Raw genomic sequence first — 18,379 nt, 5'->3', positions numbered from 1 at the left:
AAAAAAAAAAAAAAAAAAAAAAAAGTTTTAAAAAGTAGAGTCCACAATTTTGTTGAAAACAAAACATACTATTTGCATTTTAAAAAGACTAGAAGGCCAGGCGCTGTGGCTCATGCCTGTAATCCTAACACATTGGGAGGCTGAGGATGGCGGATCACCTGAGTCAGGAGTTCGAGACCAGCCTGGCCACTGGTAACATAGAGAAATCTCGTCTCTACTAAAAATACAAAAAGTAGCTGGGCATGGTGGCATGCACCTGTAATCCCAGCTAATCAGGAGGCTGAGGCAGGAGAATTGCTTGAACCTGGGATGCAGAGGTTGCAGTGAGTTGAGATTGAGCCACTGCACTCCAGTGTGGGCTGGAGGGAGACTCTGTCTCAAAAAAAACTAGAAATACATACATTAAGTCCTCAATCTCATTGACAGGTTCTTGGAAACTGTGACTTGAAGCAAAATGATGTGCAGCAGGTCCTTAAATAATGTTGTTTCCTTCAATGATTTGTTATAATGCTAATGAGGACAAAAATTGCCCTCACTGTATGTCATTTTGCTTAAAATCACGATTTCAAAGAGCCTATTAATGACGTTGAGGACTTACTGTACATGTCATATCATAAATTATAATAATGCAAATATTGGGTAGTAGTCTTCTGAATATTTGTCTTTTCTTTACGTCTACTTTCTAGTTTATTGATTGATTGATTGATTGAGATAGGGTCTTGCTCAGTCACCCAAGTGCAGTGATGGAATCACAGCTCACTGCAGTGTCAAACTCCTGGACTCAAGTGATTCTCCTGCCACAGCCTCTCGAGTAGCTAGGACCACAGATGTGCACCATTGTGCCTGGCTAATTAAAAAAAAAGTTTTTTTTTTTTGTAGAGATGGTGTCTTGCTAGTTGTCCAGGCTGGTCTTGAACTTTTTTTTTTTTTTTTTGAGAGAGGGTCATGCTCTGTCATCCAGCCTAGAGTGCAGTGGTGCAGTCATGGCTCACCGCGGTCTCAACCTCCTGGACTTAAGCAATCCTTCCACTTCAGCCTCCTGAGTAGCTGGGACTATAGATGCATGCCACCACGTCCAGCTAATTTTTGTATTTTTTTGTATGTGTGTGGAGATGAAGTTGTCCAGGCTGGTCTCAAAACCCTGGGCTCAAGTGATCCTCTCAAGTGCTGGGATTATATGCTCCACTGGTCTTGAACCGTTGGTGTTAAGTAATCCTTCTGCCTTGGCCTTCCTAAGTGTTGGGATTACAGGCATGAGCCACTGTGCCTGGCATAGTTTTTAGTTTGTGTATGTGTGTGTGTGTGTCTGTGTGTGTTCTGTGTGTGTGTGTGTGTGTGTGTGTGTGTGTGTGTGTGTGTGTGTGTTTGAGATGGAGTCTAGCGCTGTCGCCCGAGCTGGAGTGCAGTGGTACAATCTCAGCTCACTGCAACCACCACTTCCCGGGTTCAAGCGATTCTCCTGCCTCAGTCCCCCAAGTAGCTGGGACTACAGGCACCCACCACCATGCCCAGCTAAATTTTGTATTTTTAGTAGAGAGATTTCACTGTGTTGGCCAGGTTGATCTTGAACTCCTGACCTTGTGATTTGTACTATTTAGTTTTTTAAATAATGAACATGTATTGCTTTGGAAATGATTAAAAAACATTTTCCCACAAACTGATTTCTACTAGCATCTTCCCTTCATGTGAAACCCCCTCCCCACGAGGTCATGTTCACCTTTGCTTTGTTGTGTATGGGTTCCAAACTACCGAAACAAAATATCATTTGGATCGCTAGTGTTTTTTGTTTTTTTTATTTAAACTCCCAGTGGCTGGCGCTTTAGGTTTATTAATATGTCCTGGTCCCTGCTTTCCAGGAACAGGAGCTCTAGGCTCTTTCTGACCAAGGGAATCAATAGAGCCAGGGAACAGAACAGTCAGCATTTTGGGCAAGGGCCTAGGCTCTCTGTGATTACCATCACCAATGAAGGACACAGCCTCAACACAAGTGAGCAGTCCCCACCTCCCCCTGTGACCATGACGGGTTCTTCTGAGTGTCAACATCTACCTCACCATCCTATAGCTCCACGTTATGTGGTTCTGGGGATCAGTTGTAATAGCTTTTCTTGTGAGATATGGTTTATCTTCAAGACATGTTTGTACTATCTATATGGAACTAGGGTACAAAGAATAAACTATGTTTTTATTTTTATTTTTTAGACAGAGTCTCGCTCTGTCACTCAGGCTGGAGTGCAGTGGTGCAATCTTGGCTCACTGCAACCTCCACCTCCTGGGTTCCAGCAATTCTCCTGCCTCAGCCTCCTAAGTACCTGGGACTACAGGCATGTGACACCCACCTAATATTTTGTATTTTTAGTAGAGAGGGGGTTTCACGTTGTTGGCCAGGCTGGTCTCGAACTCCTGACCTCAGGTGATCCAACTGCCTTGCCTCCCAAAGTGCTGGGATTACAGGTGTGAACCATTGTGCCGAGCCTTTTTTTTTTTTTTTTAATAAGGTTTTTCTTTTCCTTTTTTTTTTTTTTTAGTTTTTTAGGCGGAGTTTCATTTTTGTTGTCCAGGCTGGAGTGCAATGGCACGATCTCAGTTCACTGCAACCTCTGCCTCTCGGGTTCACACGATTCTCCTGCCTCAGCCTCTCCAGTAGGTGGGATTATATGCACCTCCCCCACACCCAGCTAATTTTTTGTTTTTAGTAGAGAGGGGGTTTCGCTATGTTGGCCAGCCTGGTCTCAAACTCCTGACCTCAGGTGATCCACCCACTTTGGCCTCTCAAAGTGCTGGGATTACAGATGTGAGCCACTGTACTGGGCCTGTAGATTTGTTTGCATTTTCTAGTTTATGTAAATGGATTCACATGGTAAGAACTCCTTATCTATCTTGCTTCCCTTTTTTTTTTTTTTAGAGACAGAGTCACTCTGTCACCAGGCTGGAGTGCAGTGGTGTGATCTTGGCTAACTGCAACTCCGCCTCCTGGGTTCAAGCAATTCTCTTGCCTCAGCCTCCAAAGCAGCTGGGATTATTGACACATGCCACAATGGCCAGCTAATTTTTTGTATAGATATATATTTTTTTTTTAGTAGAGACAGTATTTCACCATGTTAGCCAGGCTGGTCTCAAACTCCTGACCTTAGGCAATCTGCCCGCCTCAACCTCCCAAAGTGCTGGGATTACAAGCATGAGCCACTGCACCCGGCCTCCCCCTGCCTTTTTTTTTGAAATGGAGTCTCACTCTGTTGCCCAGGCTGGAGCGCAGTGATATGATCTTGGCTCACGGCAACCTCCATCTCCCAGGCTTAAGTGATCCTTCTGCCTCAGCCTCCCAAGTAGCTGGGATTACGGGCACACATCACCATGCCTAGCTAATTTTTGTAGTAGAGATGGGGTTTTGCCATGTTGGCCAGGCTGGTCTTGAACTCCTGACCTCAGGTAATCTGCCCTCCTAGGCCTCCCAAAGTGCTGGAAGTGCTGGGATTACTGCAGGTGTGAGCCACTGCACCTGGCCTATCTCGCTTCTTATACTCAGTAAAATTATTTTTTGAGATTCACTCTTGTTCTGTTAAGTGGCTTTTTATTGAGGAAATGTATCCTATTGTATGTATGTGTATATGTACATACATATATATATATATATGTATATAGTTTTTTCTTTTCTCTTTTTTTTGAGACAGTTTCACTCTGTCGCCCAGGCTAGAATGCAGTGGTGAGAACACAGCTCACTGCAGCCTCAATCTCCTTGGCTCAAGGCATCCTCCTACCTCAGCCAGCTGAGTAGCTGGGACCACAGGAGCACCACACTTAGCTAATTGTTTTTATCTTTCCAGCCATTCTTTTTTTTTTTTTTTTTTTGAGAGAGGGTCTCCCTTCATCTCCCAGGCTTGAGTGCAGTGGCACAATCACGGCTCACCGCAGCCCTGACCTTCCGGGCTCAAGTGATCCTCCCTCCTCAGCCTCCTGAGTTGTTGGGACTACAGGCACACACACCTGGCTTGGCTAATTTTTTGTGTTTTATTGGTCGAGACACAGTTGCACCATGTTGCCCAGGCTGGTCTTGAACCCGAGCTCAAGTGATCCATCTGCCCCAGCCTTCCAAAGTGCTGGGCTTACAGGTGTAAGCCGTTGTGTCTGCACCCATCATTTTCTCAATCCATTCACCTGTTGGTGGACATTTACCTTCTTTACAGTTTGGGGTGTTGCACAAATGGCTGACATGAACAGCCATATACATGTCTTTATGCAAACAAAAGCTTTCATTTCTGGTGGGTAAACAACTTAGAATGGCCAGTTATATGGTATATTTTTTAAATTTTTGAGACAGGATCTAGACTATCACCTAGATTGGAATACAGGAGCATGATGACAGCTCACTGCAGCGTTGACCTCCAGAGCTCAGGCAATCCTCCTGCCTCAGCCTCCCGAGTAGCTGGGACTACAGACATGTGCCACTCTGTCCAGCTAATTTTAAAAAAATGGTTTTTGTAGAGATAAGTTCTCTGCAAAAGAACACTCAAAAGACAACAGGCAGCTGGGTACAGTGGCTCATGCCTGTAATCCCAGCACTTTGGGAGGTCAAGGTGGGCAGATCACCTGAGGTTAGGAGTTTGAGACTGGCCTTGCCAACATGGTGAAACCCTGTCTCTACTAAAAATACAAAAATTAGCTGGGTGTGGTGGCACATGCCTGTAATTCCAGCTACTTGGGAGGCTGAGGTAGGAGAATTGCTTGAATCTGGAAGGTGGAGGTTGCAGTGAGCTGAGATCTTGTATTCCAGCCTGGGTGATAAGGCAAAACTCTGTCTCAAAAAAAAAACAACAAAAAAAAGACTTTAGGCAACATAACCTGTTTATGTTGCCCAGGCTGGTATCCCAAGAAAGTTTTTGACAGTTCCTTAAGAACTAGAACCGGCAATAAAGACAAAGATTAACCACTGGATGTCACCATTGACTAACCCAATGAAGATGATACTGTCCCTTCTCCAATCATCGGTCACTACTAGAGGGGCAACAAGATTCCCAGTGCCAGGGAGATGTGGGAAAAGAGGAAGTCTGGTTTTCCACCAACCCGATGCCTAAAAACAAAACAAAAAAACAATGAAATGAGAAAGTCCTGGATGGGCTGCAATGAAGTATCTTGGCAGAAGTATGAAGCCAAAAAAGACCGGCATAGAGAAGGTGAATAAGTCCCCACGGCTGGGCCATGAAATCAGGGAGCAAAGAGCTGAGAGAGATGCTGAGAAGGCTGTGAGATGCTAGAAATTTCAGGAAGCAGGTTCAGAAAGCGAGTGAATATGCAGTCGAAGCCTTTTGGACACCTAGCTTCTTTGCAATCCTGGGTGCTGAGTATAGACTTTTTCTGTGAGTGTGGGATCTGTCTGCTTAACTGATCAAGTGGCACAGATATAACCCCATGCCAAACATTCAAAAGACAAAAGGCAAGTGTGTGTAGAAACACTGTAAGAGGTCGCTCTGACCACGGCACTTGGGACATAAAAGTATTCATGCTGGCCAGGCACTCATGCCTGTAATCCCAGGACTTCAGGAGGCCGAGGCGGGCATATCATTTGAAGTCAGGAGTCCAAGACCAGACTGGCCAATATGGTGAAACCCCATCCCTTTTAAAATACAAAAATTAGCCAGGTGTGGTGACAGATACTTGTAATCCCAGCTACCTGGGAGACTGAGGCAGGAGAATTGCTTGAACCTGGGAGGTGGAGGTTGCAGTGAGCTGAGATGGCACCACTGCACTCCAGTCAGGGGCAAGCCTCCATTAAAAAAAAAAAAAGTATTCATGCCATCAAAAGCACTATCTCATTTTTTTTTTTCTTCTTCAGAGTTTCACTCTGTTGCCTAGGCTGGAGTGCAGTGGCGCCATCTTGGCTCACTACAACCTCCGCCTCCTGGATTCAAGCCATTTTCCTGCCTCAGCCTCCTGAGTAGCTGGGACTACAGTCACGTGCCATCAAACCTGGCTAATTTTTTAAGTACAGACAGGGTTTCACCATGTTAGCCAGGCTGGTCTTGAACTCCTGACCTCAGGTGATCCACCCATCTCGGCCTCCCAAAGTGCTGGGATTACAGGCGTGAGCCACTGCGCCCCACCTCATTATTCTTTATATCCTAGACTCAGGCACCTGGGTCACAAGGTAGGCAACTGTCAAGTGGATAGTGGTTAGCTACTTTGGGAGTTCAGAGAGGGAAGGAAGGGCATCGTGCTATGGGCTGGAGTATTCATAAAAGATGTCAAGTTCATTGATCTGGTCTTGCAAGAAAGAGAGGTGAAGTAATAGAAAAATAGTGAAAGTGAAGTACAAGTGTGCCTCCCGGAGTATTGAGCATTAGAATGGGACAGGAGAGGAAGCTGGGACTGAGGATGCTGGGAGGTAAGCTGAGGAAGCAAATGGGAAGCAGAACAGGCGTAAGGACACAGCCACGCCAGCTGTGCCATCCATAAGGCAGCAGCAGCACAGGCTGGGCTCCTGCTGCACTGAGATACTTGTTTAGTTAACTAAGATATGGTCTACTACTTGTTAATATATTCCCAAACCAAGTCAGATTAGAATGGAAAAAAATGCTTCCTGTTAAGTGCATATGTCATCTGACATGCATAAAGAAAATGCAAGTTGCTGAACTGCAAGCAGAGTATGTAAAATCATATTTATTTGTGTGCTTATAGATGTATGCATACATGGCTGTAAAGATATAAATTCTATCAATCAGTCAAGTTTTTTTTTTTTTTTTAGATGGAGTCTCGCTCTGTCACCCAGGTTGGCAGGCTGGAGTGCATTGATCTCGGCTCACTGTAACCTCCGCCTCCTGGGTTCAAGTGATTCTTGCCTCAGCATCCTGAGTAGCTGGGATTATGAGCACCTGCCACCACACTCAGCTAATTTTTTCATATTTTTAGTAGAGAGGGTGTTTCACCATATTGGCCAGGCTGGTCATGAACTCCTGACCTCAAGTGATCCTCCTGACCCAGCCTCCCAAAATGCAGGGATTACAGGCATGAGTCACCATGCCCAGCTTATCAGCCAAGCTTTTTTTTGGGTGTGAGCAACAGAATTTACCTCTAAACTTGAAGAAAGGAATTTACTAGAGGGATGTGAAGGAGCTCAGAATTGAAACCCAAGGAGGTCAGAACAAACAGGAATCAGGGAAGTCCAGTGGATTTCACTGCACGAATGGCTCGAGTCACTCTGTTATGAAAAGTCTAAGCACTTGCTCTATCCTCTGGTGGTTCTGATTAAGATGCAGTCTGGACCCACAAGAGTCCAGTTAGTTTGGCTTTGTTAATAAACCCAGTCTTTGGTTGGAGGAAATCGGGGAATGGATGGGACTAAAGGTGCACAACAGCATGCCTGGCTAATTTTAAAACATGCTTTTTGTAGAGATGGGGATCTTAGTATGTTGCCCATGCTGATCTCAATCTCCAGGGCTTAAGTGATTCTCCCTCCTCAGCCTCCTGACCCAGCCACACATCACATCCTTAATTCTGGTCCCCTGTGGGAAGGAGAAACCTACCCCATACTCTCCTGGAATGGCAGGGACTTTTAACACTGTATGAGAGTTTAATGAGGTCACACCAAAGGAAAAAATACAATCTTTGCTCCAAACACACAGGAAAACTGGACAAACTAAATAATGATAAAACAAAAAGACTGAAATAGAACACAAAAACCTCTTTGAATCAGAAATCAAAATAAAGCTATCTGGTAAGTAAGTCTGGGATGGAGTACAGTGTCCCTAGCGTCCTTCTGGGCTTTAAGTACCAGATACAATCATAGAGCTGGCTTTAGATGGAGGTTTCGGAGCTACCAGGAGAGGTAACCGTAAGACCACCAGAAGGCTGGAAGAGGGAAAAAATACACAAAAATGTAGTCCCAGCCAGGTGCGGTGGCTCACGCCTCCCAGCACTTTGGGAGGCTGAGGCGGGCTGATCACTTGAGGTCAGGAGTTTGAGACCAGTCTGACCAACATGATGAAACCTCATCTCTGCTAAAAATACAAAAATCAGCCAGGCATTGTGGTGAATGCCTATAATCCTGGCTACTCAGGAGGCTGAGTCAGGAGAATTGCTTGAACTTGGGAGGCAGGTGGAGGTTGCAGTGAGCCAAGATCACGCCACTGCCCTCCAGCTTGGGCAACAGAACAAGGTTCTATCCCCCCACCACCAAAAAAAAAAAAAAAAAAAAAAAAAAAAAAAAAAAGAAAAACAAAGCTTCACAATCTGAAACATTTTGAGTGCTAACATGATGCTTAAAGGTGATATGCATTGGAACCTCTTGGATTTGAGATTTGGGATGCTCAACCAGTAAGCATATAATGCAAATATTCACAACTCCAGGAAAAAAAAAAATCTGAAATCCGGACATTTCTTGCCCCAAGTATTTCAGATAAGGGAGGCTCAATCTGTCTTTAAAATGTAGTAAACAGAGGTGGGAGGATCCTTTGAGCCCAGGAAGCGAAGGCTGCTATTAGCTGTGTTCATGCCACTGCACCATTCCGGTGTGCATGGCAGAAATAAAAAAATAAGAACAGGTAAAAGCAAAGCCATTCTGGTTGAAGTGGAGGTGGTGGGACTGATCCGTTATTAAAGGAGCATTAAAGGAGTGTGGTTTGGTGACTTTCCTTCTACTGCTCTTTTGGACAACTACTACAATCTTGTATTTTTTAAAAACATACTGCTTCAAGCAAATAAGAAGCACCTTAAAGACAGAAACTGCTTTGTTTTCCTATGGATTACCCACACTATCAATAAATATTTTAGTTATGCTATAAGGAGTTACAATAAGAAAGCTCCATTCCATCAGTTTAGAAATTGAAAAATAAGGTGTATACTTTGTGCATAGTCCCATTATTATAGAAACACCAGCTCTAAGGAGTATAGATTTTTTCTTTTTTTAGAGGCAAAGTCTCACTCTGTGACCCAGGCTGGAGTGCAGTGGCACAATCTCAGCTCACTGCAGCCTCGACCTCCCGAGCTCAAACAATCTTCCCGCCTCAACCTCCCAATAGCTGGGACCACAGGCCCACAACAGCACACTGGCCTAATTTTCGTATTTTTTGTAGAGACAGGGTTTCACCATGTCGCCCAGGCTGCTCTCAATCTCCGGGTCTCAAGTGATCCACCTACCTCGGCCTCCCAAAATGCTGGGACTGCAGGTATGAACCAGTGTCCAGCCTTTTTTTTTTTGTAAAAGTTATCTCACTTCCATTCAAATATTTCTCCATGATCAAGGTGAAAGTCTAATATTTCATTGTTATAGAACCAGGATTATTTTAATACTGTGGTGGAGTCAACTCAAGATGCAAGAAAAAGTATAAAATGAGTCCAAATTAAGTGGAATTTTAAAAACCAAAGGATAACAATGAGATTGTAAAAACATTGTTCAATAATACTTTTAGTATTAGTTTAGAAAAAAAATGTAGAGATCTTTGACACTCTAATCAAGGTTAATGCAGAATAAAAAGTGGTCATACCTAGGGAAATACATATATATATATATATAAATTAAATACAATGTAGAGCTTTATATACATTTTTTTGAGATGGAGTCTTGCTCTGTTGCCCAGGCTGGACTGCAATCTCCGCCTCCTAGGTTCAAGTGATTCTCCTGCCTCAGCCTCCCAAGTAACTGGGATTATAGGTGCCCGCCACCATGCCCAGCTAATTTTGAATTTTTAGTAGAGATGGAGTTTCACGATGTTGGCTGGGCTAGCCTTGAACTCCTGACCTCAGGTGATCCACCAGCTCAGCCTCCCAAAGTCCTGGGATTATAGGCATGAGCCACTGCACCGAGCCCCTGCTATATTCTTAGTATAACAAATTAGTCCAAGACTGATCAGACTCTCAAGCATACTCTTCCGGCATTTGTAAAGTATCAAGTTATTTAAAAATATTTGGAAAAATTTTTAAAAATTGAAGAAAACAAGCAACTACCTTATCACACATAACATTAGGTTATACTAATCGCATGGATGACTCCCAGGCATCACACACTAAGACAGAACTTGGGAGGAGGTGGAATGGGAGCAGGTTTGGTAGCAGGAGGAAGGAAGAGCTCTGCTAAGGTATTTTAAGTGTGAGATGCTCATTAGACCTTAAAGTGGAGATGACACAGCTGGATGTATGAATCTAGAACTTACGGGAGAGGTCTGGTCAGCAGAGAGATACATTTAAAGCTGTGGGATGCCACCCAACTTTTGCTGAGCTTTTGTTGCTTTCTTCCTGTTAAATTAAGTAGTTTGGCTTTGCAAATTTAAGCTTCAGAAGTTCACCCATCCTATCCACATTTCTGTTTTCATGTTTAGGTAAATTTAGTAGAGGACTAGATAGATGGATTCTCCTGCCTCAGCCTCCTGAGTAGCTGGGATTACAGGCACCCACCACCATGCCTAGCTAATTTTTTATATTTTTTAGTAGAGATGGGGTTTCACTATGTTGGCCAGGCTGGTGTCAAACTCATGACCTCATGATCCGCCCGCCTCGGCCTCCCAAAGTGCTGGGATTACAGCCGTGAGTCACCGCGCCTGAACGTTTCCTCATTATTTTTAAACACTTGCCTGTCATGTCATTTCCTTTATTAAAAATTACTAACTTTTATCTCTTATCTGATGCTAAGCTTCTCTCTGGCATTCATAATATATTCTCCATTGTCAAGATGGCTCCTTCATTCCCCCCAAACACACCATGAATATGACCCTGGCCTCTGACTTTATGCAGACTGTGACCCAACTCCCTTGACCTATACCTCAATCTGTAAGAGCCTGAGGGCCCCATGATGTAGCCAACTGTTGCCGCCCATCACCCCCCTCACCTCCACACACATTTGCATGGTAGTCTTCATCACCTGCTCTCTTGCTTCTTAATCTCAAACCCACGTCTCAAATTTTACAAGCCCACTAAGAAGTCATATTGGAATGATTTTCCAAACATCAATGCCAAAATCATGCAGTATTTCTAATACAAATACTTTACTTTCTACCCCCAAAATACATGATCCAAAACTAAAATGCAAAGGAATAAATCAATCGTATCCAAATCTAAATTAAGAGAACTCCATTATCAACTTAAGAGTATCAAGCCAGTAATATTGTTAAAGACAGAATTTAGTCAGAGGCATAGAGCGAGCCTAGGCAGAAAGGGCGATGAGTGTCCACCAGGACTAATGAAACGACCTCCCTGCAGGCCACGCAATCCCTATCCAAGGCACTTCGTCACTACCAGTGAAACTACCACCAACTGTGGGATTTAGGTATACTGTCCCAGGAGGAGGCAATGAGACCTGGGGAAAACTGTATCTTATCTTCCACTTAAATGGAATTAACTATCCTTGTATTTCTCCCCAGTCTGCATGGAGCAAAAACCCAGTTTTAGCATAATCCATCAAATATGAGACTCCAAGCAACCAGGACAGAGTGAGAACTCCATGTGTAAACATGCAAACACACACACATGCACATGTGAAAGCACACACACGCCAGACAATATGGCCAAGCATGCCATACAAGACTATATGTTTATTGTGAAACAATCTGAGTTAGGAAACTAGGATTGTTGCCACCACCATTTATTTATCTAGTTCATAGCTAAGGACAGAACACTATAGCAGTGCTGGAGATGCAAAGAAGTCCCTGCCCTTAAGGGGCTTACAATCTTACTGGCGAATGTAACAGGCACATAAGAAGCTGGACTACAAGAAAGCATGAGCTAACAAATGCCAGACTTCGGAAGGCAGCGTAGTTTGAGAACATGGGATTAAGAGTCACAAAACCCACATCCTAGTCCCAACCCAGGACGTCAGTTAAACTCTCTGGGTTTTTGTTTTTTTACCCCAGCTACATTAAATAGTAAGACCGAGAGGCTGTCTGTGTGTTTCCATCATGATTCAGATCAAAAGCTGGAGGTGGCGGCACCTGAGTGGGACACTGAAGGAAGGCCAAGGAGGTGTTTCAGACAAGGAAAGCGGTACTGAGGTAGCGGTAAGCTTGGAGTTTGGCAGGGAGAAGACAGACAAACGTCACAAGGAGCAACAGCAGAGAGGTGGGTGGGTGGCAGGAGTAACCACCACACTTCCCACGCAGCGGTGAGCAGTGTGCCTCACATTTACATCCAATCGTTTACAGTACATAATTCCAGAGAGCAGAAAATACCAGAGGACAATGGCGGCATTTTGTCAAACATTTCACTTGATTTCCATAAAGTATAAAATAATTTAACATTATACCTCTACATTTCAAAATTCACATCGATAAACCATCCTAACAATTGTCAAAATGTAAACCAATTCAAAGTTTACATTCTTAGTAAACATAACTAAATCTCTTAATTCAAAAGGACATTTGATACAAATCATATTACTCCAATGATTCCAACATTCATTTTCCACCATTTTCCATGCACTGCGAAAATATAAATGACTATGACAAGGTCCCTGCCCTTGAAGAGCCCGCAGCCTGGCAGACGAGACAAACATCAACTGCCTACTTAGAATTACTGTGATGCACAGCCTGAGAAGCTGTGAGCATACTGCCATGGAGCACAAAGATGGATTCATCCTTTCTGGAGTTTCCGCAAGGGCTCAGGAGAGAGGTCTTGGGCTCAAGAAGAAATGAGTTTGGAAGAGAGCAGGTGGCTACGGGAGGAGAGGGCTCCCAGGCAGAGAACACATGGGCACAGAGAAGAGGTCCAGGGCCAATGAAGGGACAGTGTGGCTGAAGCAGGGTGTAAAAGGCAACAGCTAGTGATATGAAGGCCCAGACTTAGTCCTGTGAAGTAAGGAGCCATTGCTTGTCATGCTTTAATCATCTACTAACGCTGGCTCATGAGGTCAGGAAGAGATAGGACAGAAAGTGAGCAGGAAGGTTCTGTCTGTATTGTAGGCAGTGACTGGTCTCCCCAGCAAACTAAACTCTTTAGAAGCCCACAACCACCGTGACCTCCTTTCTTCATCCTTTCTTCTGTCTCTTTTTTCCCTTTATGATCTGCTTCCCCTCTGTCCTTGAGTCCTCAAAATGGAGCCTGCATTGGAAAGGCATAGGCGAGGAGCAAAGGAGCAGGACTAGAAACAAATATGGCTAATTGAGTTACCATAAAGAAATGGTAACCGTATCGGACAAAGGTCTGCAGATGAAGGAAACAAATTCATTTTCAGGAGTTTTCCAAAAGTGCCCAATTCCACCAAAATGTTGGAAAATCTCATTCGATGTGGGAAAAGTATACAGAACCCTTGCAGAAGACTCCATTTCCTAGACTATTTTCCATTAAATATCAATGTTACAAATGCAATACCATAGGATTTCAGAGCCTATCTTCACACAAACAAGATCTGACCAAAATTGCATTGCTTAGCTTAAAATATAATATACAATGTGTAATTTCAAGTCTTAGGTTCTCAGCTACTACCAAAATATGTCAATATATGAATAAATTGCCTCATGAAAAACATGCAGTAAAAGGTAGATGCAAATAAGCCATCCCTTTAGGGTAGACACTATATTTCAATTTCTTGTCATATTATAAAACCATTCTACAAAAGTAACACCTTCTTGAAATTTCATTTTGTAATGAAGAAAATAAATGTTTCATTTTATTTAACATTCATTCTTAAGTTACAGTTAACACAATCTGCTTCTAATCCAGTAAATCCTAGTATAATCTGAAACACATGCATATACATTTAGTAAGACCTACATTTCTAAATAAATTACATGCATGATGTACAATAAAGAATACCAATATGAGAATTCAGGACATTTATTTTTCTGCATGGAAATTTAACTACTGTACAACACACACATATACAAAACAAACCCACAAAGCAACAGTGTGTAATAGTAGTGAGAGACACACAAAATAAGCATATTTAAAATGCCTACCAACAGGCTTTTTTTTAGGCAACAAAATTATGTCCAGTCCTTGACATCTTCTCATACTCACCTAGCACCACAGATGCAAGGACCTAACAGTAAACATGTACAATCCCATGCTTAAAACCTAAAGCATGCACTGAATTTATATGTTGTGAGCTATTGTACTAAGTACGCAATACATACTTTTTCTTACTAATATTTTATACATTAAATTACCCTGCAGCATTTTGAAATTTTAACATTGATGTAAAACAACTTTTGAAAGATTTATGAAACAAGTTTCAAGGTTCACCTTCAGGCTGGTTTGGTTAAGTGGAAAAATGGCAGCAGCCTCAAGGTCCATACTGAATGAAAACGGTGTTATGTGCATGTCAACCCATGTAAAAAATACCTATATACAAGATGGCACAAGATTTGTGCAGTTGGAATCACCAGTGCAAATGCATGCATTTGAGGTACTTATTTTTCCATGGTCAGGTATAATAATGCATAGTCATTTTCCTCAAGTGCTAAAGATTTCAGACCTGATCAAATGAAAAGTTATAAGTGTAAATATGAGCTACTTATAGTTAATTTCAAAGTGCTGCAAACATTCGTTTAACATTATAGATTTATATATTTAGTTTAAAATATTTATATTTACCAACCAATAAATTTTCTCACTATAAAGAGACTGACTGGCAATTATACCTGGCCAAGTGATTTAAATAGCATACTTGAAATTCTTGCAAGAACTGTAGTGAAAGAGTTAAATACTTCATTATTGCTTCATTGAACTGAGAAGCCCAAAAGGCATAAACAATGCTCAATGATGAAAAATGAATACCCCGAACAGCGGTGCATGCCCCCAAAATGGCCTCTATGCAACAAAAACTAAGCATTCTCCACGTTATCAATGCCGTTGGCATCCACGTGGATATCAGAATCCCCACACAAAGAAGAGGGAACAAAGCGGCTAACAGTGGGACACAAACAGCTCTTAAGCTCTGGCAATTCTTGCTTCAGGCGTTCCAATTGCTCCACTTGGAATATATTTGGCTGTTCAGGCATCCAATCATATATCCTATGATGAAACAAACACAAAATACATAAAATACTGTGATTTTATGGCTTATCCAAGACCTGCCCGACTCGACTTTTTCATAAGAATTCATTTACAGAATGCCTGGACATCCATATCAGAGGTTTTGTTTTGTTTTAAAGGTGAAAGTGCCCATTCTATTTTTAAAATTTTCCATTCTCCCCAATCTTTCCAATAATCCAGAATAGCAGCATGGCCCTTTTGTAACCCTGATGCAATGGAGCTCGATATAAAGCAACTGAATCAGAAAATGAAATGTCTAGTTTACTTGTGATCTAGCTTAAAGTATCTACTCTCCAACTCGCTTTTTTAAACACATGGAAATCTATAAAGAACTGACAGTTCTGACTTCAAAGTCACCAAAGACGAAGATAAAGAAGACTGCTCACCAGTGTGGAACTACTATAAAGCTGCTCAATAATGTCAGATGCATCCAGAGTGGAGAACTCTGAAAGAGCCTCCGATGACTGACACTGGCACTGCCCATCAGCAGAGAAAGGATGGTCTCCTGTGCCTGAATGTGACAGCCAGGCAACTATGTAAAGCAGTCACAGAGAATCTTTATGACATCACAGTAGGAAAGAATTTTTAAACAAGATAAAAAAAAATATGGTGACTTGGCTGGGTGCGGTGGCTCATACCGGTAATCCCAGGACTTTGGGAGGCTGAGGTGGGCAGACCATGAGGTCAAGAGTTTGAGACTAGCCTGGCCAACATGGTGAAACACTGTCTCTACTAAAAATGTAAAATTAGCTGGATGTGGTGGTGCATACCTGTAATCCCAGCTACTGAGGAGGCTGAGGCAGGAGAGTGGCTTGAACCCAGGAGGTGGAGGTTGCAGTGAGCCAAGATCATGCCACTGCACTCTAGCCTGAGTGAGAAAGTAAGGCTCCACCTCAAATATATATGTGTGTCTGACTATATTAAAGAGTTTCTACTAATTAAAGACATATCTAAGAGAATGAAAAATGACCTCTGTGTTAAGGTATCAAGACAGAACAAACATCTAACTTCATTCTCTCCCTATGTCCCATTAAAAATAAAGGGATTCTTTAAAAAAAAAAAAAAAACAACCCGTAAGTATAAGAAAAGCCCAAGAGACAAAGCTGTAACATTTTGGAAACTGGAAAACAGATGGATAAATAAGAACTAAAAGGTTTTCAGTAAGAGAACTGAAAAGGCTGGCTCACAGGCCAGAGGTAGGAAACCACCCCTACTCCTAATCTCCCAGCTACAGGAGAAAACAATCGAATCAGGAGGTTGCTAACACGGAACACTATTTCTAAGTTTGATCCTGTTGAAGACTTTGGGCTCTGTACAACCATATCCAGGTGTGTAGTAATTTAGTGCCTGGCTGGGACTACTCACATTTTAAGGATGGTATTGAGCCTATGGAAAGATGAAAAAAAACAAACGGGGAGGACAATGGCTAATTACATTAAACAGACAGCAGAGACTAAGTGACTTCGACCGCTTTTGGCTAGAGACTCTAATGTGCCTTATTGAAGAATCTTTTGATGGCTGCAGTGATGATGTATGCGGAGCTGCGGTAAATGTTAGAGCTAAAGGTGATAAAATAGCAGTATGGACTACTGAATGTGAAAACAGAAAAGCTGTTACACATACAGGGAGGGTATACAAGGAAAGGTCAGGACTAACTCCGAAGATAGTGATTAGTTATCAGTCTCACATAGATACAGCTACTAAAAACGGCTCTACCACTAAAAATAGGTTTGTTATTTAAGAAGATACCTTCTGAGTACTCTCATAAGAGACCACGTCAAGCAATTGAGATTTGGGAGCTGAATCAAAGCCTCTTCAAAAACCAGAGTAGACTGCATTTAAATTCGATTTCCCTCCAAATGTTGCTAAGACATAAAAAGTCTCATTTTCTCATCTGCTTTTGTCTTGTACTTCTGTGTTCATTTTTTGGGGGTGGAGGGTGTTAGGAGTGTCCACTATACCAATCAAAGAATTATAGTATACATCATCCTAAAATCCATAAATGTGTTCCTGGCCCATTCTGTAATAGTTCAGTAGAATTACCATTAATTACACATACATTTTACCTATCCACAATATTCAAAAAACAATTTGGTATCTGTATACTTTACAGGAAAAAAAATTCTGTTGATGTTCTATTGTGTGCAGGAGCATATTTTGCTTGTTAGAAAGACTATGGTGCATATAGTTTTCTAGAATTTTGTTTCTTTTTACAGCATTGTCTTTGTTGTACTCTTGCTGATGGCTTTTAGATTTTAACCTAATTGTTTCCCTACTTGATAAAATTAGTGATTCTGATTTCAGTTTTTAATTTCTTTAGCTTTTGCTTTTTTCCTCATGTGACCACTAGTGAAGGATCCAGGAATATGACACAAAAGTGAAATAAATATTAATTTTGTGCATTCTTTGATAATTTTTTGTAACTACAAAGCTTTGCAACAAATTTATGCACTTCATTCAAATCAGTGATCTGTGTGTGTGTGATTTCCTAAACATAGTTGTGAATTATAAAAAATGTGACATTGTAATTACATTTCTAACTAGAATTAGTATGTCTTTATGTATATTTATGCTGTATTTTATCACTTTGTATTACTTAGGTTATTTTGCTTTGGTTAAAAATGGCTCAAGTAGAAAAAGCAGTCCCATTCATTTTAAGACAGTGTACAAAACTGTAAATAAAATGTGTACAGTGAATTGTATTTTAGACAACTAGAAAAAAAAATAATTAAATAAATAAAAGCAGTAGTACATTCCTCTTCAACTGGCAGTGAAAGGTAGAGAAACTAAGGGAGGAGGGGAAAACTCTGATCCAAATGAAATATTTCCTTTCCTCTACTCCCTCCTGTTGTGGCTGCCCCCATCCCCTAACCAACAGAGTTTCATTTTGAGAAGTAAACAGCATGTCTTTTGAAATGGAAGATAATTTGGGCATTTTACAAAGCCATCAGCATTGAAGCAATTCAGAGACAGTGTGTATGTGTCACATGATACTACAGCAACACTCCTTCTTCCTGCAGTTCTCTTCCCTCACTTGACTCTGAGAACCCTGGCAGCCAGACCTGGAACCCCCAGGTAGAATACACAGATTCTTCTATAAGGAATCTGATCAGCCAAAAGGTAAAGTTCTAAACCTACTGACATCAGAAGTATGAACCAACTGGCCACCCAGATCATCTCTGTTGCCCAGGCTAGAGTGCAGTGGTGTGATTTCGGCTCACTGCAGCCTCTACCTCCAGGGTTCCAGCAATTCTCCTGCCGCAGCCTCCTGGGTAGCTGGGATTATGGGCACACACCACTACGCCCAGCTAATTTTTGTATTTTTAGTAGAGACAGGGTTTCATCATGTTGGCCAGGCTGGTCTTGAACTCCTGACCTCAGGTGATCCACCCGCCTCAGCCTCCCAATGCAAGGATTACAAGCGTAAGCC

At 42.1% G+C, this 18,379-nt stretch overlaps 1 protein-coding gene and 1 pseudogene across 3 annotated transcripts in view; one reads left to right on the top strand and one right to left on the bottom strand.

Moving 5' to 3' along the window:
• Positions 1-11,812: 11,812 nt before the first annotated feature.
• The window catches only part of GPCPD1 (glycerophosphocholine phosphodiesterase 1), a 70,940-nt gene continuing 64,373 nt past the window's right edge, over positions 11,813-18,379 (bottom strand). For 2 of the 3 annotated variants that reach the window (XM_032295478.1, XM_032295476.1), the window contains one exon: positions 11,813-14,928. In XM_032295478.1, coding sequence (XP_032151369.1) covers positions 14,739-14,928 — 190 coding nt within the window. In that variant the 3' untranslated portion in view covers positions 11,813-14,738. The remainder of the gene's footprint in view (positions 14,929-18,379) is intronic. The other variant, XR_004274140.1, reaches the window with a different exon arrangement.
• Positions 15,410-16,776, top strand: LOC116562596 (annotated as a pseudogene).

Source organism: Sapajus apella, unplaced genomic scaffold (genome assembly GCF_009761245.1).
Source record: "Sapajus apella isolate SASKATOON/1434 unplaced genomic scaffold, GSC_monkey_1.0 scaffold33, whole genome shotgun sequence".
Lineage (NCBI taxonomy): Eukaryota > Metazoa > Chordata > Mammalia > Primates > Cebidae > Sapajus > Sapajus apella.
This window is presented reverse-complemented; position numbering and strand designations above follow the sequence as displayed.